This window comes from Cricetulus griseus, chromosome 3 (genome assembly GCF_003668045.3).
Source record: "Cricetulus griseus strain 17A/GY chromosome 3, alternate assembly CriGri-PICRH-1.0, whole genome shotgun sequence".
NCBI lineage: Eukaryota > Metazoa > Chordata > Mammalia > Rodentia > Cricetidae > Cricetulus > Cricetulus griseus.
This window is the reverse complement of record NC_048596.1, coordinates 84,239,789-84,266,384: the sequence shown is the minus strand read 5'-3', so window position 1 is coordinate 84,266,384 and position 26,596 is coordinate 84,239,789. Positions and strand designations below refer to the sequence as shown.

The following is a 26,596-nucleotide window of genomic DNA, read 5'->3' as shown; positions in this document are numbered from 1 at the left end:
ACAAAGTGTTAATTCTCTGAAAAAGCAAAAACCATTGGCAAAATGTAAAGAATCTAAAAACATACCCGCAGTTGAGTTCCTGTTAGTATCTCCTCCAGGTAATGAAGTCACCTGTACATACATATTATCAGTTAGTCATACATTGACCATAATGTAATATAAAATGTTTACTTTTTCTTTGTTTTTTGAGACAGGGTCTTGTGTAGCCCACATTGATCTCAAACTTGCTAAACTCCTGATTTACATCCAAAATGATGGGACAACAGAAATGTATCACCACACGGGGCCTTTGCTTTTGTTTTAAATAAACTTTACTTTGGATATAGTTCTTTAAAAGTCAAAGAAACCCTTCTATAAAGAAATCTGCCAAACATGTCTGAAAAATTACTAAGACAGTGAGCAAAGAAATAAAGGGTTATGAAAGTGCCTCAATCCATAAAATAATTGCCCAAAAAGCCTGAGTTAGAATTCCCTGCACCCAGTCTATCATGCCAGGTCAGGGGAGTGAGAGGGTATGGGGCAGAAGGTGGACCCTGGAGCTCACTGGCCAGTTAATTTAGCTAAGCTGATAAGCTTTCGGTTCTGCAGAAGACCCCATCTCAAAATGCATACACTCATGTGAATATCTGCACCCACATAAACATACACAAATGCAAATTAACAAACAAGAAGAGAAAACATAAACCTAAGTAAACATAATTTTTTTTGAGACAGGTATTCACTATGTAGCTCTGTCGAACCTAGAACACAGAGATCTGCTTGCCTCTGCCTCTCAAGCCCTAGGATTAAAAGTGTGTGCCACTATGCCTGACAAATGATTTTTAATAAGAAAATTGAGGCAAGTTGGACTGGGAGTTCATGCCTATAGTTACAGCATCTGGGAAGCTGAGGAAAGAGGAATATAGCAAGTTCAAGGCCAGCTTGGCCAAAGTGACACCTTGATTCAAAATTAGAAAGAAACAAAACGCCAGGTATGGTAGTTCACGCCTACAATCTCAGCACCTGTGAATAAAAGCAGGACAGGAGTTTCAGAACTTCCTTGGCTAAATTATAGTAAGTCGGAAAATATGAGAGCCTGTCTTAAGTCAAACAAATCAGAGCACCTAAAACTTAACTATGGGAAAATAACAAAATCAGCCCCCCCCCTTTTTTTTTTGGTTTTTGAGACAGGGTTTCTCTCTATTGTTTTGGAGGCTGTCCTGGAACTCAGAGATCGGCCTGCCTCTGTCTCCTGAGTGCTGGGATTAAATGCGTGCACCACCAACACCCAGCCCAAAATCAGCCCTTTTACTTTAAATGAATAAGTAATTATTTTGTAACACAGTACACCATTTTTCATCGGCATGAGGGTAATGTACCTAAAGAAAAGTATCTAAACTCTATTACTATTTGGTGATTGAAGGAAATTCTTATATATAATTATTTAAGGTAAACTCTTCTCTCAACTACACTTTTTAGTGTTCCTTTGCCTGATAAAGGAGTAAAGGAATAAAAAGAACAGCCACTTCAGGCACTAGGGTCTATGGTGATTGATAGTTTCCAAGTAATTTTTAAATAGGAACCCCCCTCAATAAAACCCCAACCAACCACCACCAACAAAATAAACAAAAAACAAAAAGGAAACCTAAATCTCTCTCTAAGTATCATGCCATGTAGCTACAATTTCTTTGAAAATGAGTAGACTTGTGAGCACCTAGATATGGAGGAGCAGGCCAAAGACATAGCTTCTCCTTTAAAGTAGCTTAAGATTCTTTTTCTTTATTCCTTCCAACCAAAGACATAAACATTTTGTTTGTTTGTTTGTTTGTTTGTTTTTTCGAGATAGGGTTTCTCTGTGTAACAGCCCTAGCTGTCCTAGAACTAGCTCTGTAATCCAGTCTGGTCTCAAACTCACAGAGATACACCTGCCTCTGCTTCCCGAGTGCTGGGACTAAAGGCTTGCACCACCACTGCCCAGAGATACATAAACATTTCTATGGACTGAATTTATTAAGGATCCATGGAAGGAAGTATCATGGGTCATAGTTTTATTAAAAGCTGACATATGGCATAACAGAAGGCTCAAAATCTGGCTGCTTCTAAGGCAAGGCCACTTCCACAGGGGCAGGGGTGAGATTTAAGTATAATGAACATGGACATTTCCATTAAGAGAGGACTGGCAGCTACTACTCTGTAAGCTCCCTAAATTGCCAGGGGTCTTACCTGTAAGGAAGGCAATTTGAATCCACTATTTAATGTTAATGTTCACAAAGTTCTTCCATCATTTTAGCAAAGAATCCCTACCTCACCAAAGAAACAATTCAATAAACTAAAAAGTAAAACCAAAGTTAAAATACCAAGAGGTGAACATCCTCCTGTTGAAGTGATAGGTAGTCTCATAAATCCATACAAATACTCACATCAGCACTTTTGTTCCTTGGAAGGTTAACTGCTCGCTTTAGCTTCTTCACCGATTCTGTAACGGCGGGAGTCTCCACCCCATCTAAAGCACTACAGATTTTTCTTACAGCTTTAATTACTTGATCAATAGCTCGGTGCTGGTTCTTTAAAAATGAAAAGCAAAATAAAAATAACTAGGTTCAATGTAGTACCTATGTCAAAGATGAAGTCAGAGCTGGATAATTTTGACAATTCACTATTATAAAAGAAAAGAAATAGCTTCTCAATTATGTGGTATACGTGAAATGTACTAAAGGAAGGCATAGTGTTTTTTTTTTTTTTTTTACTTTGACACTAACTAATCATATGCAAATGCTACTAATTTCATATCAGAATAAAAAGAAAACAAATTAGAAACAGATTACTAAATCACTTTTTAAAACAACATCTGGTACACATGTGGTATATATACATACATACAGGCAAAACACTCATACATTTAAAACAAAATAAATCTAAAAAATAAGCACACCTAGATTTATCTTTTAAATTTTCACTTGGAAGTAATTTTCACGTTGAAAATAACCTTCTTTTCTGCAAAATAGAAAACCAAACCAAAACAACAAAAACAAAAAAAACTGCCATTAAAAACTAAATTCTAGCCGAGTGATGGTGTTGCATGCCTTTACTCCCAGCACTAGGGAGGCAGAGGCAGGCAGATCTCTGTGAGTTCAAGGCCAGCCTGGTCTACAGAGTGAGTGCCAGGACAAGCTCCAAAGTTACACAGAGAAACTCTATCTCATAAAACCATCTAACCAACCAAAAACAAAACAAAAAAACCTTCCTTCTCTTACAGAAACTCACTATAGTGCCTATACTGGTCTCAAATTCATAAACTCAAGGGATCATCCCTCCTCCTCCTGAGTTACTGTTACTGTGCACTACACGTGGCTTAAAGATTCATGAAACATTCATGATACACTTTTATGCCAAGTACTATGAAAGGCTTCAATTAAGCACTGCATCTTCCTTTTTAGTGTTTTGTTTTCTATTCTTGAGGCTTGGTTACCATAAGCCAAATGCTCATTTCACCTTTAAGCATAAGTGAAACCATCTCATTTTCTTAAATACCCAATTACTGTTCAGTTCTCAGGGTATGAATTGAAGATCAGCTTTCAAGTTCTCCCTTTTTAGTGATCTAATTTATATTTCTGCTTCTTTTAACTCACCTTCATGTAAAACCCTTTCCAATCTGAAGGTTTATGACACTGTCTTACACTATTCTCCATTGTTCTTAACATTTGATGGACCAGTGTGTAGTCTAACAGTTCTAAACCCACCCACCCATCCTTTGCTCTGCTTTGTAGAGCCAGAACTAAACTCACACTAACATTTTTTGTCACTAGAGGGCACTAAAAGGACACTTTAACCCAAAAGCAACAGGAATATACTTCCCTGGGGGGTTGTAGTCCTGTATGTATTTATTCTTTCTTTTCAATTCACTATGAGAGTTCAGTGGTTCTCAAAGACCAGCAATACCTATATCCTCAGACCATGTTCTTTTTATCTGGCAGCTCTGGCTGAAGTTCTTTGGGAAGTTTGTTTGCCATGGGCAGCATCTATCTTCCTGTGGTATCCATATGCTCTTCAAAGAGGCTAAAGTTCAGCCTGGAGAAGTTTTTATATGTCCCAAAACTGTTCATTTCCCTACAGCCTAGTCATGGCAATTGCTTTTTTACATCTGTAACTTCTGAACCCATCATAAGTAAAGATGAGCAAACTTTAAAAAAATTAAGTATCTAGGTGTGGTGGCACCTATCTGTAATACCAGCACTTGGGAAGCAAAGGTAAGAGTCAAAAAGTCTTGAGGTCAGCCTAGTCTACACAGTGAGTTCCAGATCATCCAGAGCTATAAAGCAAGGACAGGAAAACCCTGTCCTTACTACCGCCTCCCCCAAAGTCACTAATTGTTAGGTATGGTGATACACATCTGTGGTGGCTTGAGAAAAAAAAAAAAGTCCCCAAAGGGAGTGGCACTATTATGAGGTGTGGCCTTGTTGGAGGAAGTATGTCACTGTGGGTGTGGGCTTTGACATCTCTTTTGCTCAAGTTTCCTTCAGTGTAACTGTCAGTCAACTTCCTGTTGCCTGCAGAGGTAGGACTCTCAGCTATTTTTCTAGCACCATGTCTGCCTGCACACCATTATACTTCCTGCAATGATGTTAATGGACTGAACCTCTAAAACTGTAAGTGAGCCACCACAATTAAATGTTTTATTTTATAAGAGTTGTTGTGGACATGGAGTCTCTTTATAGCAATAAAATCCCTAACTAAGACAACAGCTATAATTACAGTGATTTGAAAGTCTGAGGTGGCAATATTGAGATTATCTCAAAACCAAACCAAACACAAAACAAATAAAACATTAGCTAAGTAAATATTTTATATTTTGTGAGTAATCCTCTGGTGAGATTCAATTTTACCCTTTTAAGGGTAAAGACAATAAATAAGAGACAAAAACTTTATAAAACCAGGCAGCAGGCTGGATTTGGTATAGAGCTACCATATGTCAATTCTTGCCTTAGAATCTTCTTTATGGGCTGGAGAGATGACACTGCAGTTAAGATCATTGACTGCTTTTCTATAGGGCCTGAGTTTAAGTCCTGGTATCCACATGGCAGTTTACAACTGTCTGTAACTTCAGTCGCAGGGGGATCCAACACCCTCTTTCAGTCTCTGCAGGCACCAGGCATGCACACAGTGAATAGACATTGAAGCAGGCAGAATATCCATGTTAATAAAGGTACCACCACATAGTAGATGGTAAATAAGGAATTTGGGTTAACTTAAACTGTAAGAGCTAGTTAATAGTAACCTGAGCTATTAGCTGAGCATTTACAGTTAGTATAAACCTCAGAGTAGTTATTTGGAAGTAGTTGTCGGGATGGGAAATCTATCTACATATGACGCCCAATGTGGGATGTAGATTCACATAAGATCTAAAAAACTGCTTAAAAAAAGATTCTAAACACACAAAAACAGAGCTAGACACAGCTTCCTAGTCTCTCAGTCTCACACCAGCCACAATGCAGAGATGAGCTCCCAACTGCTGCCTGCAAGATGGATACAGCTGCCAACCATGAGTTAAGCTGCGTGGTGGGTTTCTGCAGTCTCTCACAAGGCTGTGGTACAAAGAGGCATCTTCTAGATGCTGCCTGCAGGCTGAAGCTACCAGTGTAAGCATGATACATGGTGGGTTTGGAGTTTTGCTCATGCAATCAGAAAAGGATTACAGGTATGCAGTAAAGACAGAGTCAGATGGAAAAAATCTCTAAACAGAGTATGTTTAAAACTGTACAAAGGATTGGGAAAGAAACATCGCCTACATATTTACATTAAGGAAGGGAAAGCCAAGCAAATACCCTAGGGAAGAGCACTAGAGAGTACAGGTCCCAGGCTCCCTGATGGGGAACACACTTGGCAGATTATAAACCTAACATACAGTCCTAGAATATAGGAAGTTGAGGAGGGAGGTTCACAAGTTCAAGGCCAGTCCAGGCTAAACAGTAACTTCAAAGGAGCTCTCTTTGCTTTATAGTTCATAATTTTTAACTATCTTTTCTAAAAGTCTTTTTTATTTTTTTTTGGAAACAAGATCTCTCTATTATGTAGCCCTCACTTTTCTGGAACTTGCTATGTAGACCAGGTTGGTCTTGAACTCAGAGATCCGCTTGCCTCTGCCTCACAAGTGCTGGGATTAAAGATGTGTTCTCTTACACATCTACCTGGTTCTTTTTTCTTTTTTGGTTTTTTCAAGACAGGATTTCTCTGTATTGTTTTGGAGTCTGTCCTGGAACTCGCTTGGTAGACCAGGCTGGCCTGGAACTCCCAGAGATCTTCCTGCCTCTGCCTCCCAAGTGCTGGGATTAAAGGCATGTGCTATCAATGAGGGTTTTCTGTTTCTATTTTCACTTTTAAAGTAAACTTTTCATTTGGAATAATTTTAGAATTATAGGAAGTTATAAAAATAGTACAGGGTTCCCATATAAACCAGTTAGGCAGTGGCTTGCATAACCATGATACATTTGTCAAAATGAAGACTAGAGCAGTGGCATACAATCAAGTAAACTCTAGACTTACTCAGCCATACCAGTGTTTTCCTACTCTCTTCTAGGATATAACACTCAGGACACATCACTACATTTTGTGAATTATTTTTAAACTATCATTTTGGTTCCCTGGGGGGGGGGGCAGGGGAGGATTGCAGAAGGAAAAGCAAATAATTTGGAAGACCAGTAAAGAACAACACAATTGACTTAGGAATGATAATGGTCACATTCTCCATGTGTTTTCAAGGCAGAGAGTTAAGAATTAGGTTTAATATGGGATATGAAAGATCTTTTTCTTGAAAGGTCAAGGATAACAATAAGATTTTAGCCTAAGCAAATAGGAGAACAGAGTTGCAAAGTAGCGTAGTACCAGAGGGTATAATGGAATATCTCATTTTGCTGTGAACCCAAAACTTCTCTTGAAGTATAGTCTTGGGCCATTGAGTAAAAGCACTTTCTGTCAAGCCTGATAATCTGAATTCAATCCCCAGGACCCATATGGCCATATGGTGGAAGGAGAGAACTAACTCCCCAAGGGGTCTTCTAACCTCCACACAGGCATGTCTACATAGGCCCTTTCTTTTGTGTATATGTACACACGGATGTGTAAAAATTATTTAAAGGACTAGAGAGATGATCAGACATTAAGAGATGATCAGACATTAAGACATTTGTAGAGGACAGACTCTTAGCACCAACATGGTAGCTCTCAACATTGTATGTATGTATGTATGTATGAGTACAACATGTGTGCCTGGTACCCAAGAATGCCAGAAGAGGCCATCAGATCCCTTAGAATTGGAGTTAGAGTTGAATCTGAGCTGCCATGTGGGTGCTGTGAATAGAACCCAGGTAGGTCCTCTGGAAGAGCAGTCATTTACCTGCTAAGATAACTCTTCTCCTCCTGCAATGAATTTTTTTTTTTTTTTGGGGGGGTAACTCAACTAGTCTTATAACTGTAAGATACCATTTATACTCTAATGATTCCCAAGTGTATTATCTCTACTTGGACCTCGTATGCTAAATTCCAGGTTCATATCAACTACTCACTCAATGTCTCTTTTGGATAGTTAAAGCTATCTCAGACACCCAAATTAGTTACTTTCCTTGTCACTATGACTAAATACCTTAAGAAACACCTTAAAAGAGGTAATTATTGGGGCTGGAGAGATGCCTCAGAGGTTAAGAGCACTGACTGCTCTTCCAGAGGTCCTGAGTTCAATTCCCAGCAACCACATGGTGGCTAACAACCATCTGTTATGAGATCTGGTGCCCTCTTCTGGTGTGCAGATATACATGGAAGCAGAATGTTATATATATAATAAATAGAATAAAAAAAAAAGAGAGAGAGGTAATTATTTGGGCTCACTGTTTCAGAGGGTTCAGTGTACCAATACTGTCTCAGGATGTGATATTCAGTATTTTTATATGTTGATAAGAATGTACTAGTAGTAGGACTGGCAAGAAGGGTCAGTGGGTAAAGGAACTCACCGCCAATCCTGACATATGACTTCTGTATAATCTCAGGAACCCACATGTATGTATAAGAGAACCAACTCCTGCAAGTTGTTCTCATAGTGTGCTGTGATACTTGTATGCCCAAAATGCACTAGTAATCAGCAATCTGTTCATTTTACATTCCCATCTCTCACAACCTGCTAACTCTTAGCAATTTTGCCTCCAAGTATTGTTAATCAGTTCTCTCTGTAACAGTTATAATGTTTATCTTTTACCTGAATTGTTACAAAAATCCTTCTCTCTGAAACCAATTTTGTCACCTTTAAGCCTAACCTCTACATTATGTTCAAGTTAACTTCAGAAGACAGGGCTAAACAATTACCCCACCCTGAGTTTGGCTAAAAACACCTTAAGTGACTAGATCCAGCTATTCTGTAAAAGATCAGCCAAATTTTTCTATAAAGAATCAAATAATAAGGGGATAGAGAGATGGCTCTGTGGTTAAGATCACTTGTTCACTACTCTTATAGAGTAGCTGGGTTTAATTCCCAGCATCCACATGGTGTCTCACAACTGTCTGTAACTCCAGTTCCAGGGGGTCTGATATCTTCTTTTGACTTTTGAGGGCACTAGGTGTACACATGGTACACATACATGTAAACAAAACTCTCACAGACATAAAATAAATAAATAATGTTTTAAAATTTTAAAATGGTTTAAGCTTTGCAGGAAATAAAGTCTACATTATAACTAATCAACTCTAATATTGTAATATAAAATGAAACTGACATTAAACACTATGAACAAATAGGTTCAGTGGGCTAAAAAAAAAAAAAAAACTAATTTAAAAAGTCAGAAAGTAAACTAATCTCAGAATAAAGTGAAACTCCTTAATATGAACTATAAGGCAGTAACATATGTCTAGCCATTTCTAACACTATATCCTTACCTTTTCAGAAAATTTTATGTATATGGGTATTTTGCCTGCATGCATGTCTGTGTACCACTTGCATACCTAGTACCCAAGAAGGCCAGAAAAAGGTGTGAAGTATCCTGAGACTGGAGTTATGGATGGTAACTCCTTCAACTTCATTTCATTTCACATTTACACACTATTATAGAACTGTACACTTTTGTTTAAGAACTGTACACTTATGGGAACTGTACACCAGACAGTTCCCATGAGTCTGGTTAATCTGGGTCTGACTGTTTTTCTAAGTCAAGACTCAGAAATTAAAGATTTTATTTATTATGTATACAACATTCTGCTTCCATGTATATCTGCACACCAGAAGAGGGCACCAGATCTCATAACGGATGGTTGTGAGCCACCATGTGGTTGCTGGGAATTGAACTCAGGACCTCTGGAAGAGCAGTCAGTGCTCCCAGCCACTGAGCCATCTCTCCAGCCCCTCAAAAAGGTGTTAACTATTGCTTTGTCTTCTCTTCTGACTTTTTCTTTCATATGCTAGTTAGAGTCTATGTATGCTTTTAAACTCTGATGCTTTGGGCTTTCTTTCTCTTTTTCTAAAGCTCTCACTACCTGCTACCCACTGCCATGTGGGTGGCTAAAACCAAGAATATCGTTTTAAAACATTAAATCTAATTCAGAGAAAACAGAAACAATCTTTAAGTCCTTATGCCAAAACTTACTTCAGTTTGAAGAGCCAGTTCCACTTGGTTGTGATAGAAATCTAAGAGTTCTTCAAGAGGGTGTCTGAAATGAAAAGGGATTTAAAAAAAAAAAATCACAGTGGTTGTTTTGATATCACAGAAAATAAATATATTCACATTCAAAACAAAGTTTGAAAACCTGAAATGAATACTTTAAATGCCATACCTTGTCATGACTTCTTTGTAAGGTTTTTCTATTTGATACAAGTATTTGTTTAAATCCACAGGTGCTTCATCATCTTCTGCCTAAAATACATACATACATGCTTAAGAATAATCAAATGTAATTCTTTGGCCATTCTATCAAATTAAGTATAGTTAAATAGATATTGAAATCTTTAGACTAATTTTTGAGAACTGGAAATACAATGTTATCTAAACTATTTATAATTGATTCAAAAAGTTAGTCAATATTAAGAAAAATTCATTTTAATTATTTTTTTTTCATTTTAATTATTTTAAATGATTCATTATTTAGAGCTGGAGAGATGGCTTAGAGATTAAGAGTACTTGATGTTGTTGCAGAGGATCTGGGTTTCATTCCTAGGAGCTACATGGTGGCTCACAATCATCCGTAATTCCAGTTTCAAGACACCTGATACCCAGTTCTGGCTTCCATGGACACTAAGTATGCATGAGGTACACATACAAACACAAAGGTAAAAACTCAAGTACATAAAATAAAAATAAATAAATATTTAAATGTTCCATTATTTATTTTTGCCTATGTGCACACAATGGTGTGTGTATATGTATGTCCATACACAGAGGCCAGAAGTCAAATATCATATGTCTTCATCTATTGCTTTTTGCTTATGTTGTGACAGGCTCTCTCACTAAACTTTGAGCTAATCTAATGGCTATACTGGCTGATCAGCCAGCTTGGGAGATCTGTCAGTCTTTTTCTCCCTAGTGTTCTGCCACACCCAGCTTTTTATAGGTACTGGGAATCCAAAATCAAGCCCTCAAGCACTTTATTCATTGTGTTATTGCCAACTCCCTCCAAACCATCTCCAGCCCCCTTTAATTCTAAAGGGGGGGGGTCTCATGTAGCTAAGACTGGCCTTGAACTCTTGACCCCTCTGTCTCTTTGCATACCATCAAATCTGACTAAAACTCCTATTTTTAAAATTTTACTTTATATGTATGGGTGTTATACTTGTGTGTGTTTCTGTGCATCATGTGGGTGCCTGGTGAGCTCAGAGGTAAGAAGAGGGTATTTGATGGCCTAGAAATGAAGTTACAGATGGTTGTGAGCTAATCCTCAAGAAAGGAAGCTACAGATGATTGTGGACTATCATGTGGGTTCAGGGAATCAAACCTAGGTCCTCTGGAAGAACAACCAGTGTGCTCTTAACACTGGAGTACTCTACCCAGCCACAAACCCATATTTTACAGAGCTAGCAACATGGCTCAGAGGATAATGGCATTTGTCCCCAAGTCTAATAACCTGAGTTCCATCCTTGAGACTAACATGGTATAAAGAAAGAACCAATTGTCATAAGTTGTCTCCTGACCTAAACACACACATACTGTAGCATACTTGAGCACACAAACACATACAAAATAAATATATGTAACAAATTTCTTAAAAAATGGAAAAGATAAATGTTCCTAAATCTAGTCTATGATGAAGCCAGATGGTATACACATGCAATCCAGGTATGGCAGCAAGTTTAAGGTCAATATGGTCTATATAAGGAAGCCCAGGCCAGCCAAAGCTATGTAGCAAGATCCTGTCTCAAATAATCAATGGGGGAAGAAGTTGGGCAAAAACTAGGGTGGGGCCAGATGGAGAAAAGATCATTTGAATTTCTGCTGTTTTTTTTTTTCCTCAGTAAGTTTTGTCCCATTCTCTGCTCATCACCAATGAGAAAAGTACTAGTCTCTCCTACATTCCACATTATGCAAACATATTCAAGAGAAACTTGAAAACCCTTATTTAGTATTCAATACCCTTTTCTTCTTTGTTCCCTCTTAATTATCCCCAAAATTTTCACTCTTGTGTAAGACTGACTAAATATGAGACTTGGGCAGGCAGTTCTTATGTTACTGCTCTTGGCTGCTGAACTCTTGCAGTGAACTAGGTAAACTTAGCTTTTTCTTTAAAAAAAAAAAATGAAAAATCAAGGGCTAAAGATGTAGTAAAGCTAGCAGAATGACTGGCACAAAGTCCTAGCTCAGACTCCAGCACTGTATAAAACTTGTCATGTGTGGTACAAGGTGATCCTTAGCTATATAGTGTATCTCCTTCTGATTCAAAAAAAAAAAAAGACAAATTTTCATTCTTTCATTTTGCTTTTCCAATTTATACTTCTAGATCTGAGGAATGTGCTAGCTAAACTTCTATGACCAAAGATCTTCTGAGAAGACTCCTGCTAGAAACAACAAAAATATCAACCCAGCCTAGTGAAGAAAAAATGGAAAACATACAGACTGAAAATCAATTATCAGAATTATTCTGATTCACTAAATGCAATTCATACACACTTACTGTTCGAGCCAGATTCTGGCACATTGCACTGAAGGTCAAGAGTTGTAATTTAATCTCTGTGTCCCATTTTCGACAATTTTGAATATGTTCGTGACTTCCAAGGCAATGATTACTGTTAAAATACATTAATTATCCATCGGTATTATCCTATTCAAATCACAAGTTACAGACATAAAAGTAAAACACAAATTGTATCTGTATGAAAAACTGAAGAAAATGGTGAAACACATTGTTGTCAAGCCAACTGTGAACATTTAAACAGGAATTTTTCTATGGGAGTCAGTGAGAAAGGAGATAAAGAGGCAGATAGAGTATAAAGTCTAGATCTTTAAAACAATTGGACTAATTGTAAGCTACAGCAAATTACTAAAGTTCATGTAATGATTATTTCAGGCCAATAAAAGACTGTAACAGCTGATTCTGTATATATAGTAACTGTAAGCTGCAAAGGAGAATGGAGTCTACAAATGATGTGATTACTGACTTTTTAGAAAGTTATTTTATTTCCCTTTTAACCAACTGGCTACAACTTTTAGCATATAAGGCTACTAAACTTAAGAGAATACAATATCTTTCTTATTTCTGAAATCTTACCACTATTTAGATACAGTGAATCTCAATACAAATTTCAACAACAGGACCAAATATATTTCTTATAATTTATAAATACATAAAAATATAAATGAATGTATGAATGAATTTAGGGACAGGATCTTACTATGTAGCTCTGGCTGGCCTGGAACTCATTATGTAGACCAGGCTGACCTTGAATTCACAGAGATCCACCTACCTGCCTCTGCTTCCCAAGTGCTGGAATTAAAGGTATGTGTGACACCATGCTGGCATCCAAATATATTTTTAGAATATAAATCTAAATTGAATAAATTATAATTTAAGGCATTAAGAATGAAATCTCCAAAAATACCATTCAGTTGTCATAAGTAAGTAAATAAACTTACTTCTGCAGAACCTCCTCTTGACCACAAACTTTCAGAATGTAGCTGCCAACATCCACTTGATTCAAGTCATCATGTACCCAGCAAAGGGCTTGCATTATAACTATTTCTACAGTAGAACTCACTGAAAGAGAGTTAGTTGTCATTTTCATTTTGCCCACTTACCTCTAAATATTACTTACAAAGAGAAGACACTATAACAGAAATGTAATGCATATCAAATTGTAGGTCATATGTATCACTTTAAATTTCTCTCCTTCTGTGAGACAGTGTCTCACTATATAGCCCAGGCTGGTCTTCAACTTACTATGTAGACCACACTGGCCTCAAACTCACAGAGGGGCTAGAGAGATGGCTCAGCAGCTAAGAGCACTGACTACTCTTCCAAAGAACTCAGGTTCAATTCCCAGCACCATGTAACAATTCTCTATTATCTATAATTTATTTCCAGGGGATCCAATGCCCTCTTCTGGCCTCCAAGGGCACTAGGTATAAAAATTGATGAACAGATAACAAGGGCAAAATACTCACATACATTAAAAAAAAAAAAAAAAAGGCAGAGACAGATCCATCTGCCTCTCTGCCTCTTATCCAAGCACTGGGATTAAAGGTGTGCACTACCACACTCAGAGAGTATGAGCGTGCGTGTGTGTGTGTGCATGCACGTATGGCAGGTTTTATGTAACCCAGGCTGGCCCATAACTCACTAAAAAGCAGAGGATGATCTTGAATTCTGATACTTCTGTTTCTGCATCCCAAGTGCTGGGGTTACAGGTGTGCACCATTATGCCTCATTTATGTGGTGCTGAGGATCAAAGCTATCTCATGGATTCATGACAAGCACTCTATCAACTAATCTACATCTCTACCTTGCAAAGCCAATTTTAATAATATTTATTAGAGGCCATTGGATCAGAGTTTACTCCAGCCTGGGCTACATAACAATACCCTATCCTAAGCAATAAATAAACTATGTAAATATATGATTTTAGCATTATCAATATTATTTCCTGTTTTTTGTTTTGTTTTGTTTTTTGGCTAAGGCTCTGAACTCTAGTGTATATTCAGGATCTACAGCATTTAACAATATAGATGAGCCATATTTCAAGGGGTCTACAGCCTCTATTAACTGTTAGGAGGCCTAAATAGAGGAAGTTACATCCCATGGTGGTTTGAGTTAGAATAGCATCCACAGACTCATGTATTTGAATGTTTGGCCCACAGGGAGTGACACTATTTTTATTTTATTTTATTTTATTTTATTTTTGGAGACAGGGCTTCTCTGTGTGAAGCCTTCAACCAGGCTGGCTTCAACTTACAGAGATCTGCCTTTTCTCCTGCCCCAAGTGCTGGGATTAAAAGTGTGTAACACCACACCCCCTGGGAATGGCACTATTAGGAGGTGTGCCTTGTAGGAGTAGGTGTGGCCTTGTTGGAGAAAGTATGTCACATTGGAGGCAGGCTCTGAGATCCTATATGAGCAAGCTACATACACCCAGTATAGCACAGTCTCTCCCTGCTGCCTGTGGATCAGGATGTAGAACTCTTAACTCCTCCTCTAGTACCATGTCTGTTTGCATCCTGCCATATTTTCTGACATTACAATAACAGACTAAGCCTCTGAATTGTAAGCTAGCCCCAATTAAATGCTTTCCTTTGTAAGAGTTCATAGCAATAGAAACCCTAAGACACATCCATATTACACATTCCTTCAAATAGGGCAGCAGTCAACAGTACCTAGAGAGTAGCGTCTTAAAACAAATTATAAGGAAAAAGAATGAATTACTACTTCAGACATTTGCATAATGATTTTCCAAAGACCAAAAATAGAGCAAATAAGGTAGGTAGTCTTACTTGTGGTAAAGGTAAGCTACTAATATGACAATTGAACAGAAAAAGCTTTCGTATATATATCTATCACCATGTGCATGCAAAGTGCCAGCAGAGGTCAGAAGAGAGTGTCAGATCACCTGGGACTGGAGTTGAAGCCACATTTCAAAGGTTCCACAGCCTCTTATTAGCTCTATTAGACAGTGAGCAGCCATGTGGGTGCTGAGAATTTGAACCCAGGTCTTCTGAAAGAGCAAGTGCTCTTAACCACTGAGTCAACTCTGCAGCCCCAAATTAAAGTTTTTTAATCATCAATTTTTATACTTAAAACTTCTGTGTCCAACTCTTTTTTCTTCTTCTTAGAGTCTGACACTGTAACCCAGGCTGCTCTTGAAATCATAGCACTCCTGAATCAGCCTTTAAATGTTGGGGTTACAGGCATGAATCACCAGCTGGGAAGCCTGTCCAACTTTTAAAAGATAAACCTGCTCTTAAAGTACATAAAAACTGGTGACTTGGCATCAAAAGTTTTTATGTACCAAAATATAACACAACTCTATTTTTGAATAGACCCAAAACAAATAAAAATATATAATCTGATCATATAGTCTATATGTCTATCATAAAATGCTTACAGTTTTTTCTAGTTCTAAGGATTAAACACAGGGCCTTATTCATATTAGGCAAGTACTATACCACTGACCTATTCCTTCAGCCTAGTAACACTTAATGAGATATAGATTATAAATATGCATTTATGACTAACCAACAGACATTTACAATAATTCTGAATTTATTCAGACTTTGTTGGAAGACTTGATACAAATCAACATTTGCTATCAATTTTTACTCATGTTTTATTTCAAAGCACCTGCTGACTCTTTAAAAATTTAATATTATTACTGTATACCAAATTTAAATGACTTAAAAGGCATAAGTTTTCCTTTAGAAATTAAAGCATGACTGTTATAGTTGGCTAACATTTTGCTTCAGATATATTTTCTCAAAGGGCTTTCCAAAAATACAAAACCAGAAGATATTTAAATACTAGATACATTACTGGTTAAAACCATTAGAGGAAAAAAAAAAGGCTTCAGTCTTAAATTAAATTACTAGAGATAGGAAACTTACTCCACCATTCAAAGCCCAATTAAATACACTATAAATAAACTGAAAGAAAGCCAATGTAGTTAAAAAAAAAAAAAAAGTAACAAAAGCCTACTACAGACATCCAGGATACAGATCTAGAGAGGATATTTACCCAAGCTTGGAAGGGAAAATTAACACTAAAGGAGAACTACCTTCCCTGCAGAGATTAGGAAGTGATCTGAAGGTTCCTGTCACCGGAAGCTCTCTGTAAGAAAGCACTTTCCTTGCCATAAAAGCAGAGGAAAGTATTATAATTAGCTTTGATAGCTAACACTTTTAGGCCTTAGCTAAGAACCAATTTATTATACTCAGAGAAATAGTCCTACTGTGACCTGGTTCACTTAACCAGAAAACTTTCCAAATGAATACAAATATTTTAAAAGGATAAGGAATGATAACAAATTTGGTTTATGAAAGGAAAGAATACACTGACATTTGAAACATTTTCTTCCCAGTCAAAGCAAAACTTACCATCACATGTAAAAGTAACTGGTAATTGAAATCCTTCGATTTCAATGGAGACCTTCACACTGGCATTTTCTCCACACATGCTTCTTTGCACTGTGACTGGACTTAACAAATAGCCTGGATTTGTGCAGTGATCAGTATGTGGGAATTTGGTCTTCAATCTGTTCATAAGAAAAAAGATATTAAATACGTTTGTTTTGTTTTTAAACTGCAATTGAGAGCCCTGAACAAAGCTTTACATGCTTTCAGCTACTCAATTTTGTATCTTTGTCCAACTCCAGAGCAGCTCATGAGAAAGAATAGCAATGAATGAACCAAGGAAAAAGAAGAGATTAACTAGTGCCAGGATCTCTTTGGTAACACTGTCAACAAGATGTAGGCATTCCAGAGATGGCTGGCAACAAATGAGGTTCTCTGCTTTATATTCTTAGGCTGCACAATGCAATTAAATAAAGTAGTCTGTTTTAAATGAATTATTGACAGAAACAATGTAACTAAAAATTATATATACCAGAGGGATAAAAAGTTTCTATATTTTCAAAGTATTTTTTTCCTAATCAGTACTTTTTTTTCTTTCTATAAATACTTGTTTGTGGTTATAAGACAAGGAAAAATAGAAAATAGTTTAGTACTATAAGGGTACCTTAAAAATCAGGGGTCAAGCCAGGCATGGTGGCCCATGCCTTTAATCCCAGCACCCAGGAGGCAGAGGCAGGCAGAGGCAGGCAGATCTTTGTGAGTTACAAGACAGCCAAGGCTACACAGATAAACCCTGTCTTGAAAACACAAAACCAAAAACAAACATCCCCCAAACAAATTCCCCCACCCCCTCAAAAAAGAAAAAGAAAGAAAAGTTAGGGGTTACAAACAAAGGTATTCATAGTAACAACACAATTAGATGTAAATACATGAACATAGTATGTAGCTCATCTCCAAACAGGACTGCCATAATGGATTCGAGGAAGGAGCTAGTAAGATGGGTTGGTGTGTAACAGTGCTTGCCACCAAAGCCTGAAAATCTGAGTCAATCCCTGGGACTTACAGGGCAGAAAAAGAGAACCAACTCCTCCCAAGTGTCCTCTAACCTTCACACACCTGCCATGCCATGTCCCTCCACACAAAACTCACACTCACTTATACACACATAAGCACAACAAATGAACAAATAAACATTTTTTTTAAGAAAGGTAAGATTTAATACTGTCAACTTCACAGGTCCCAGTAACTGCCTTTTCCTGGAGGTTGATAAAATGTCCCAGTCCACTCACCTTATCTGTTTTTCTTCTTTTTTTTTCCTGCTCTTTTTGCAGAGCTGGGGATTGAACTCAAGGCCTCATACATTGTAGGCACATAGGCCATTACCATTACTGAGCTATACATTTAGCAATCATCTGTTTTTCAAGAGACCTTAAATGGAATGCATACTGGAAATACTTTGTGCTTCTATGGATAGTAAACTATTCAAGGAATACATACAGAATAAAACAGTTTGAGATGACAAGAGCAAATTCAACAGTCAACACAAAACCTGTATGGCAGATTACTTGAATTTGAACCTTGTTTTTTTATTACTTATTGGCTGTGTAAACGCACTTGAGTTACTGACATTCTTTTGCTTCAGGGTAATACGACTATTTAGTTCTCAGGGTTGTCATAAGAACATGTAAAATAAGTTTATAAAGCACTTAGTGCCTACTATATAACAAATATTGTAAATGTCTTAATAAAATAAATGAATCAGTGAAAGAATAAATGTGGTTTCTACATCGTGATCTCAGACAACACTTACACAGGATCCAATATCAAAAAGAAAAAATATAGGACAGGACAGAGAGCTCAGTGGTTAAAAGTGTATACTTTTCTTGCAGAGAACCCAAGGTTGATTTCCAACCCCTAAGTCAGGTGGCTCACAATTACCTATAGCTCTAGCTCCAGGGGATCCAATGTCTCTGGCCTTTACTGGCACCAGCACTCACATGTACATAACTGCATACAAACTATATATGCAAAATTTACAAATAATTTTTTCTTTCTTTTAATGATTTATTTATTTATTTGCATTGGTGCATCTGTGTAAAGGGTGTTGGATCCCCTGGAACTGAAGTTACTACAGTCAGTTGTGAGTTGCCATGTGGGTACTGGGAATTGAACCAGGTACTCTGGAAGAGCAATAAGTGCTCTTAACTGCTGAATCATCTCTCTAGACCCCACAAATAATTTTTTAAAAAAGATGAAATGTGATCAAAGTGATAAAAGCTGAATTGATATTAGAACCTTATCTTGACATATGAACACTGTAAGATATTTAGTTGCGGCCAAACTTACCCTTTATAACTTATTATTTTTATATATAAAAATATATTATATATAATATCATAATTATTTCACACATACTTGGCATTGTATTATTTGCTAAAATTCATGAAATAAAGCTGGACCTTTAATCTCAGCACTCAGGAGGCAGAGGTAGGCAGATCTTTCGGTTGAGGTCAGCTTGGTCTATCAAGAGAGTTCTAGGTCAGCATGGCTACATAGTGAGATCCTGTCTCAAAAAAAATAATAAATAGAATTCATAAAATAGATACATAATTCTCAGTTAATCTGAGAACTGACTGAGAATGGAGGATTGGCAGTTTGACATCTTCAGTTCTATGGCAAGTTCAAGGTAAAACTGGACTGCAAGAGACAGTACCCAATAAATATTAATTCAAAGATGAAGTCAATCTTTGAAAACATATGGGATGTCTTAGAATTAAGATACTATGGGGGAGAGGGTATGCTCAATGTTATTTGCATGTATGAAATTGTTGCAATGAAACTTTTTCTGTACAATACTGCCTAATAATAAAAAGATCATTATATGGCATAAGTATGAGATCTGAATCACATACAAAGAAAAGGTAGGCATAGAATACAGTTTCTCATTTTGTGATAGAGAAACATAGAGGAAGCAGTAATAACCACAGGCCCGGGCTGGAGCTCAGTGCTAGATGCCATGCCTAGTGTCCTAGTTTCAATCTTCATTATTCCAAAACAAGCCTATTACATAAACATACTTTAAAAACTTATTTTCTAGACCATAATTATTAGATAAGCAAGTTTTATCAAGAAAAAGAAACAAATATAATGAAAGGCAACCCTGAGTCAAAGCAAAAGACCTTCACTAATTCAACTCTTTCATTTCATTGACAAAGCCCAGGCCTAAAACTGGCACTGAATTGTTAAAACTGCTATACTGTAAATTTCAACTGTAAGCACATACAGCATCCTAATAGTTTGATGCTGATTTCACAGCTGAATCAAAATGATGGCATCAATAATTTTTAGAAGACTTCTAAAAAACAACAAACTAGGTACTACGGATGTAGCTCGGCAGCTATGTGCATGCTGGGTTCAGTCTCCCAATGGGTCAGGCATTGTAGAAAATTATAAATGAGTTCAGTCTGGGCTACAAAGCAAGTTTTTGTCTCAAAACGGGGGTGGAGAAGAGAGCCAAGAACCTTAGTGTTACAGTGATGTCTGGCATATATGAGGTCCAGGGTTCAACTCCCAGCATGGAAGGACTGAGACTATAGAGAGGAGAGAGAGAGATCTTCATGTTTACAGAGCAAAAAGAAAAATTCCTGGAACATGGTTTCAGAAACCTCTGTTCTAAAAGTTGCTGCAACCATATTCCTGGAAGTCAGTGAATAAGAATTCATTTTCTATTTGATTTATCTGGAGTTACATATTAAATAAGCCACTCTGAATATAAACATATATGTGCAAATAAATAAAGCAGCATCCTTATTCAGTTGCAGTTACTGTCCTGTCAACCATGGTCTGAAAATACTTCCAGTAAGCAAATAAAATCTTGACCCAATAAAGGAAGAAAAAAAATTATGTGCTCAGGCTGCTGAGATTGATGCTGTCATTTATAAATTACTATTTTTTTAAAAATTAAATTTATTTGATCGAGCTGGAGAGTTGGCTTAGTGATTAAAAGCACTTGCTGCTCTTGCAGAGGATTTAGGTTCCATTCCCAGAACTCATATGGCAGCTCACAACTGTCTACAACCCCAATCCTGAGAGGAATCCAATGCCCTCTTCTGGCACCAGGTATGCACATGGTATACTTACATATATGCAGGCAAAACACTCACACACATAAAATAATAAGCAAATTAATTTATGTGAGAAGGGGGCATATAGGTGGAGTCCAGAGGACAACCAGAGGGAGTAGATTTCAGGAATCAAACGAGTTATCTGGCTTGACGGCAAGCACCATTACCTACTGAGCCATGGAATGACCCCTATAAGTTAATTTTTTCAGACACATGTTTTACAAAGCAGAATTTACATAGGACTCAGTATTCACTTTCAGACATTTGCTGACGAGTTATAGAATGTGCCCATCTTAGCCAAGGAAGGACTGTAATCACTTAGCTAAGCTGGGACGTTTTTGAAAACAGCTCTACAATTCAAAATGCAAATCATAAAGAACTTAATTTTTTAACTTGCAAAGTTTAAATGTAGTACTTAGTCAAAACAATTTAACAGAAATGACATAGTACTTGAGGGCGGGAGAAACTATGTAAGAAATGTAACATTATTTATAAAGCATTAAGGTAAAATATACTTCTAAACCATTAACCAAAATAGCATATAAACTCAAAAATGATGGGGGGGGGTAATCCCCATGATCTGCTTAAAAAGGAATCCTTTTTACTGAAGACAGCTCTAATTCAGAATAAATCCCTGTTGGTGATCACTTTCCCTGCATAAGAAAGCAGATTTTGTCTTCTACTTTCAAGTTCGCTGCTCCAGTCTTCTGCATAACTTTTCTCTGACTGGCTAAGATTCACTTTTCCTCTCTGCTAGCAAAATGGAGTTAAAGGCTATAATCCCTGTCTTAAGAAGTCCCATTTACAATAGGAAAAAATGAAGCTAAATCACATGGGGGATGAGCATGGTAAGAAAAGGAAGGAAAGGAAAGGGGGAATATTATTTTCAGGTGTGTGACTTGTGTTTATGCTGCATTTGTTTAACTCTGTGAAACAGTGTTGCTATGACTGTTTAAAACACCTGGTGGTCCTAATAAAGAACTGAATGACCAATATCCAGGCAGGAGCAAGGATAGGTGGAGCTGGCAAGCAAAGAGTATAAATAGAAGGAGGAATGAAGAAGGAGGTGCAAGCAGAGAAGGAGAGGAGAACATCAAGGGCCAGCCACCCAGCCAGCCAGGGAGCAAGAGTGAAAGACTTACAAAAGAGAGAGAGAGAGAGAGAGAGAGAGAGAGAGAGAGAGAGAGAGAGAGAGAGAGAGAGAGAGAGAAAAGCCCAGAGGAAAAGGTAGAGGTAGTTGGGCTAATTTAAGATAAGAAAAGCTGACTAAAAACAAGACAAGCTAAGGCGAAACATTTGTAAGCCACCGTGTGTAATTTACTTGGGAGCTGGGAGGCAGGGCCCCTCAAAAAGCCAAAAGAGTAAAAAACATCATGAAACTACACAGAAAGTCTGTGTAGGGTCTGAAGAAAGTCTGAAGGGTCTGAAGAAAGACGTAAATTATGAATTTAAGCCTTCATGGTAGCAGGTCTGTAATCGTAGGGTTTGAGAAGTACAGGCAAAAGGATCTAAGTTCAAGGTCATCTTTGGATATATAATGAATAACCCTATTTCAAATTTAAAAAAAAAAAGTGAATTCAAGGTGGGAGTACTGAAGCATACCTGTTACCCCAGCACTAGGGAATCTGAGGCAGAAGGATTGCTGTGAGTTCAGGGACAGTGTAGCCTACATAATACATTGCAGTCTAGCAGGGGCTACAGAGTGAGGCCTCCCCTGTTCACCAAACAAAACAGGAATGGTAAGACACTTCAGCAGGCAAGTAAGTGTTTGTTGCACAAACCTGACAACTTGAGTTTGATTCCCAGATCCCATAGTAGAATGTAACACAAGCTCTAACTGATAAAATCACATAATGGAAACAAACATTTAACCAGCAGCAAAAATGATATGGCACCGTACTGACAGCAGAGAAAACTTTGTTAAGGTATTTCCTTGGAGTCCCAGTTTTTTCATCTATAAAGAATATGGTACAAGGGCTGAAAATGTAGCTCTTAGTTGGTAGAGAACCTGCCTAATATGATTGAGGCTCTGGGTTCCATCCCCAGTACTGCATAACACTGGAAGTGGTAGCCCATGACTGTAATCCCAGCCCTTGGTGAAAGCAGGAGCAATGAAAGTTCAAAATCATCTGGGCAGGGGTGGTGCACGCCTTTAATTCCAGAACTCGGGAGGCAGAGGAGGTGGATCTCTACGAGTTTGGGGCTAGTCTGGTCTATAAATGGAGTTCCAGAATAGCCAGGACTATTTCGTAGAGAAGCCCTATTTCTAAAATCCAAAGAAAAAGTTCAAGATATCATCAGCTACCCAGAACTTTGAGGCCAGCCTGGGCTAGAGACCCCGTCTCTGAAACAGCAATAACAAAACAAAACAAAAAAAACAATACTGTCTAAGACATACAGGAGTGAGAAAATATTTAACAGCTATATTTTTCTAATGTTTATAAAACATTTTTATTAAATAAGTGGGATAGCATTCTGAATGCTAGATAAGTTTGTGAAAAAATGGGCCTGTATGCCTGTTAACCTAGAATACAGGAGGCCTAGACAGGAAGACTGAAAGTTTGAGGCCAGCCTGGGCTACAAACTGAACAGTGTCTCTAAAAACAAAAACTACATTTTTTTTTTTTTTTTGAGAAAATGCAAGTTTGTTTAAAAACAACAGAAGGCACTTTTGAGGTGTGTGGAAACACACATGCAACCCAGATTTTCACTTGTAAGTAAGGGACCAGAGATCCAGTCCTGGCCTTACTTAGAAGCCCAGCAAGTTAAGATCTAGAGTCATCTGTGGGTTGTGATTACACCCCAATTAACTATTTGATCAAAATTTTAGCTACATGAAGAAAACAATTTAGGATTGGCCTGAAGTAACAAGTTTTGGTTTTTGTGTTTGTGGGACAAAGTCTCACTATGTAGCCTTGACTGGCCTGGAACTCAGAGATATGCTGCCTTTGCCTTGCCCAGCTTTGATTTGTTTTTTGTTTTTGTTTTGTTGTTTTTTTTGAGACATGAAGTATTTTTTTAATGACATTTTAATTTAAAGAATTTGTAATTTAGAAATAAAATTCCTTACTTCATAATGGATTGACAAAAAGCTGCCACCTCCTCATTCTGTACTTCAAATTCTTGTAGAAGAGAACTTCCAGTTGGCAAACTACTGGTCCCATTTGGGTCTTTCTGTAATTAAAAAAGTGGTTTTATTTTTAAAAGTGAAAGATCTCCAAAATGCTACATAGTAGCACATCACAAACTAGTTTTATGAAGCTATACAAAGTTACAGAGATAATATAAATCATTTAAGTAGCAGAGCTTTTTAAAGTGACTTTCCTTAACACAGCATTTTATCCTATAACTCAGGCAGTCCTCAGACTTTAAGTGATCCTCCTGTCTTAGCTTCGCAAACATGGGGATTACAAGAATGAACTTGTACTACCACTGGCTAAAATCACATTTCTTGGCATACACCTGGGAATTCACCACCTAGAAAGTTGAGGCAGGAGGATCTCCAATTCAAAGCCAGCATGTATATAATCAAGAACCCATCTCAGGAAAGCAAAGTAACACAAGAAAAAGAGGATTTCTACTGTGGCAAAGTACCAACTAAGCCCAGTTTTAACTCATTGTTTTAACTGATAAAAACTAAAAACATGTTGTACTGACCAGCTAGAACAGTGAAGACCTTTCCCTCCTGAACACATATTTCAAATATAAATTTCCTTTAAAATTATGAATAATTTCAATCCAAAATTAAGTGACTAAAGAGCCAAAGCTTTAGTTCAATGGCAGAGATTTGGCACAGACCTGGGTTCACTATCCTACATGTCAATAAACAAATTAATAACAAAAAATAAATGGAACAGAAAGATGCCAAACAGAAATCTGAGTTCAATCCCACATGGTAGAAAGAGATAAATGTTTCTTGAAAACTGTCTGCTGACTTTTGTGCTTGTGCACATACACTATAAATAAATAAATATAAAAATAAATAGGCAGCATATAGACTTCAAAAGTCAATAGATTTCAATGATCTTGGTACCTACGAAGATGCTTAAATTAAAATTTTAAGGGAAATAATTGCTTTGAGTTTCCTTTGTTTAAATGGTGCCAGAGAACTTTTTGCTAGAAGGTGTTATGTGTATTGTGTTTGGGGGGGAGGCATTTACAAAATCACAAGTAAAAATAGCACACAAAACAAAACAAAAAACCCCCAAAACAAAACAACTACAAAAACCCCACACTAAGACAAAAATAAATCTCTATAATAAAAAGTCCTAACGCAGCTAGGCATGGTGGCTCTCAACTGACAGGAGAATCTGGAACTCCAGGGCAGCCTAGGCTCTACAGAGTGAGACCCTGTCTCAAATGGCAAAAATACACCAAAACAAATTGTTACTCATCCACATTTACCCCTCGCATTATGGTCTTCAACCCTCTGAAGCCCATTTTCTTTCTGTTTTGTGATGGAAGTTCTTCAGGGCTTTTGCACCCTTGAAGACTGCTGAATAAGGAACACATAATAGAGGATGTAGACCTCTCAACTAACCAGCAGACAAAAGTTCTTCTAAGGTCTAATGTCCTCACAGCTGCCAGGTTCTCAGTTTCACCAGTTCAATACTGTGGAGTTCAAACTACTCCTGAAACTGTTTTCACTAAAAGAGTCTTCTGCAGGATATTCAGTATTTTCCATAAAAACCTATTATATTGTTAAAGGTCTCTATTAAGTTTTAAAAAATGTTTGTTCAGGACTGCTACAAAACAACAATATGCTAGGAAAACTGAAGTAGCATAACTTCATTGCTGTACTGACACCAATCTGCAATTATCAATAACATATTTGTGTTATAAACACTGTAACAAACAGACTTCAGATCTCTTAAAGAATGAGATCTGACATCTGCTCTAGATGATTCAATGTATAAAATGCTGCCTCCCCCAAGCCTGATGATCCAAGTTTGGATCCTCAGCACCCAGGTAAAAGCATTAACATTCATTTCTGTAATTGCTGTGCCCCTATGGGAATATAGGAAGTAGAGACTAAGAATTCCTCACAAGTTCCCCACTTAGCCTGGTGTACTCAGCAGTCCAATCCTGTCTCACACAGTGGAAGGTAAGAACTGACACATAAAGCTGTTTGCTGACCTCTACATGTGTACCGTGGTTCAGGTGGCTCACACACATGAACATGCGCACAAAATTACATGATATTATCCTGTTCTTAAACTTAAAGTCAGCCACCATCTACTCCAACCTCACTTGTCTAACCTTTCTACTGACTTCTATGCTCCAATTAGCTTGAATCACATATCCTGTTCACACAAAACACAATGGGGCTTACCCTGGCTCTGAACTTTCTCTGCCTAAAATGTCTTCTTCTTCATCTACCCTCATAAGCATGAAAACAACAACAAAAAAATCAACCACAAAACTTTCTGTTGAATTATCTTTCCAGCTCCACCTCACCAACTCTGTTTAGTCTGAACCAAACCCTGAACCCTATCCTGTTTGAGTCTTGGTGTGAAAACCTGGAGAACAAGCATCAAACTGGGTTTTATATTTTTACGGAACCAACCATCAATCAGTTCAATTCGTTTAGTATTTTGTTTCCTCTAAAAACACACCACAAAACATTTAAAGAATTTTAAAAACTGTGCTTTCTTCAGCAATCTAAGAGCAGCAGCAACTTTGATTAATATTTAATTCTCTAACATAAGCTTTCTAAATTATTATTATTTTAAAAATAACCTGCACACATGCACAAGCACATGCGCATGTACACACACACACACACACACACACACACAATCAAAACAAACAAACAAAAAAAACAAACCAAACAAACCAGAGAAAGCTAGAAAACAATACTATGATCCTTGCTCTGTTGAATTGATTCCCAGTCTCCTTAGTGACATGCTTACGTTTTTTTAATTAAAATGTGTATTTTTCATTTACCTTCCATTAATGAGGCCCTTCTTTTCGCTA

General features: G+C 37.3%; 1 protein-coding gene across 4 annotated transcripts in view; it reads right to left on the bottom strand.

Annotated features, from left to right (window-relative positions):
• Nucleotides 1–26,596, bottom strand: part of Pik3c2a (phosphatidylinositol-4-phosphate 3-kinase catalytic subunit type 2 alpha) — a 93,813-nt gene that overhangs the window by 35,914 nt on the left and 31,303 nt on the right. For all 4 annotated transcript variants that reach the window (XM_027410146.1, XM_027410148.1, XM_027410147.1 and 1 more), the window contains 8 exons: nt 23,691–23,794; nt 16,521–16,678; nt 13,074–13,194; nt 12,115–12,226; nt 9,787–9,866; nt 9,600–9,663; nt 2,400–2,543; nt 66–111 (listed from right to left, as the gene is read on the bottom strand). In XM_027410146.1, coding sequence (XP_027265947.1) covers nt 66–111; nt 2,400–2,543; nt 9,600–9,663; nt 9,787–9,866; nt 12,115–12,226; nt 13,074–13,194; nt 16,521–16,678; nt 23,691–23,794 — 829 coding nt within the window. The remainder of the gene's footprint in view (nt 1–65; nt 112–2,399; nt 2,544–9,599; nt 9,664–9,786; nt 9,867–12,114; nt 12,227–13,073; nt 13,195–16,520; nt 16,679–23,690; nt 23,795–26,596) is intronic.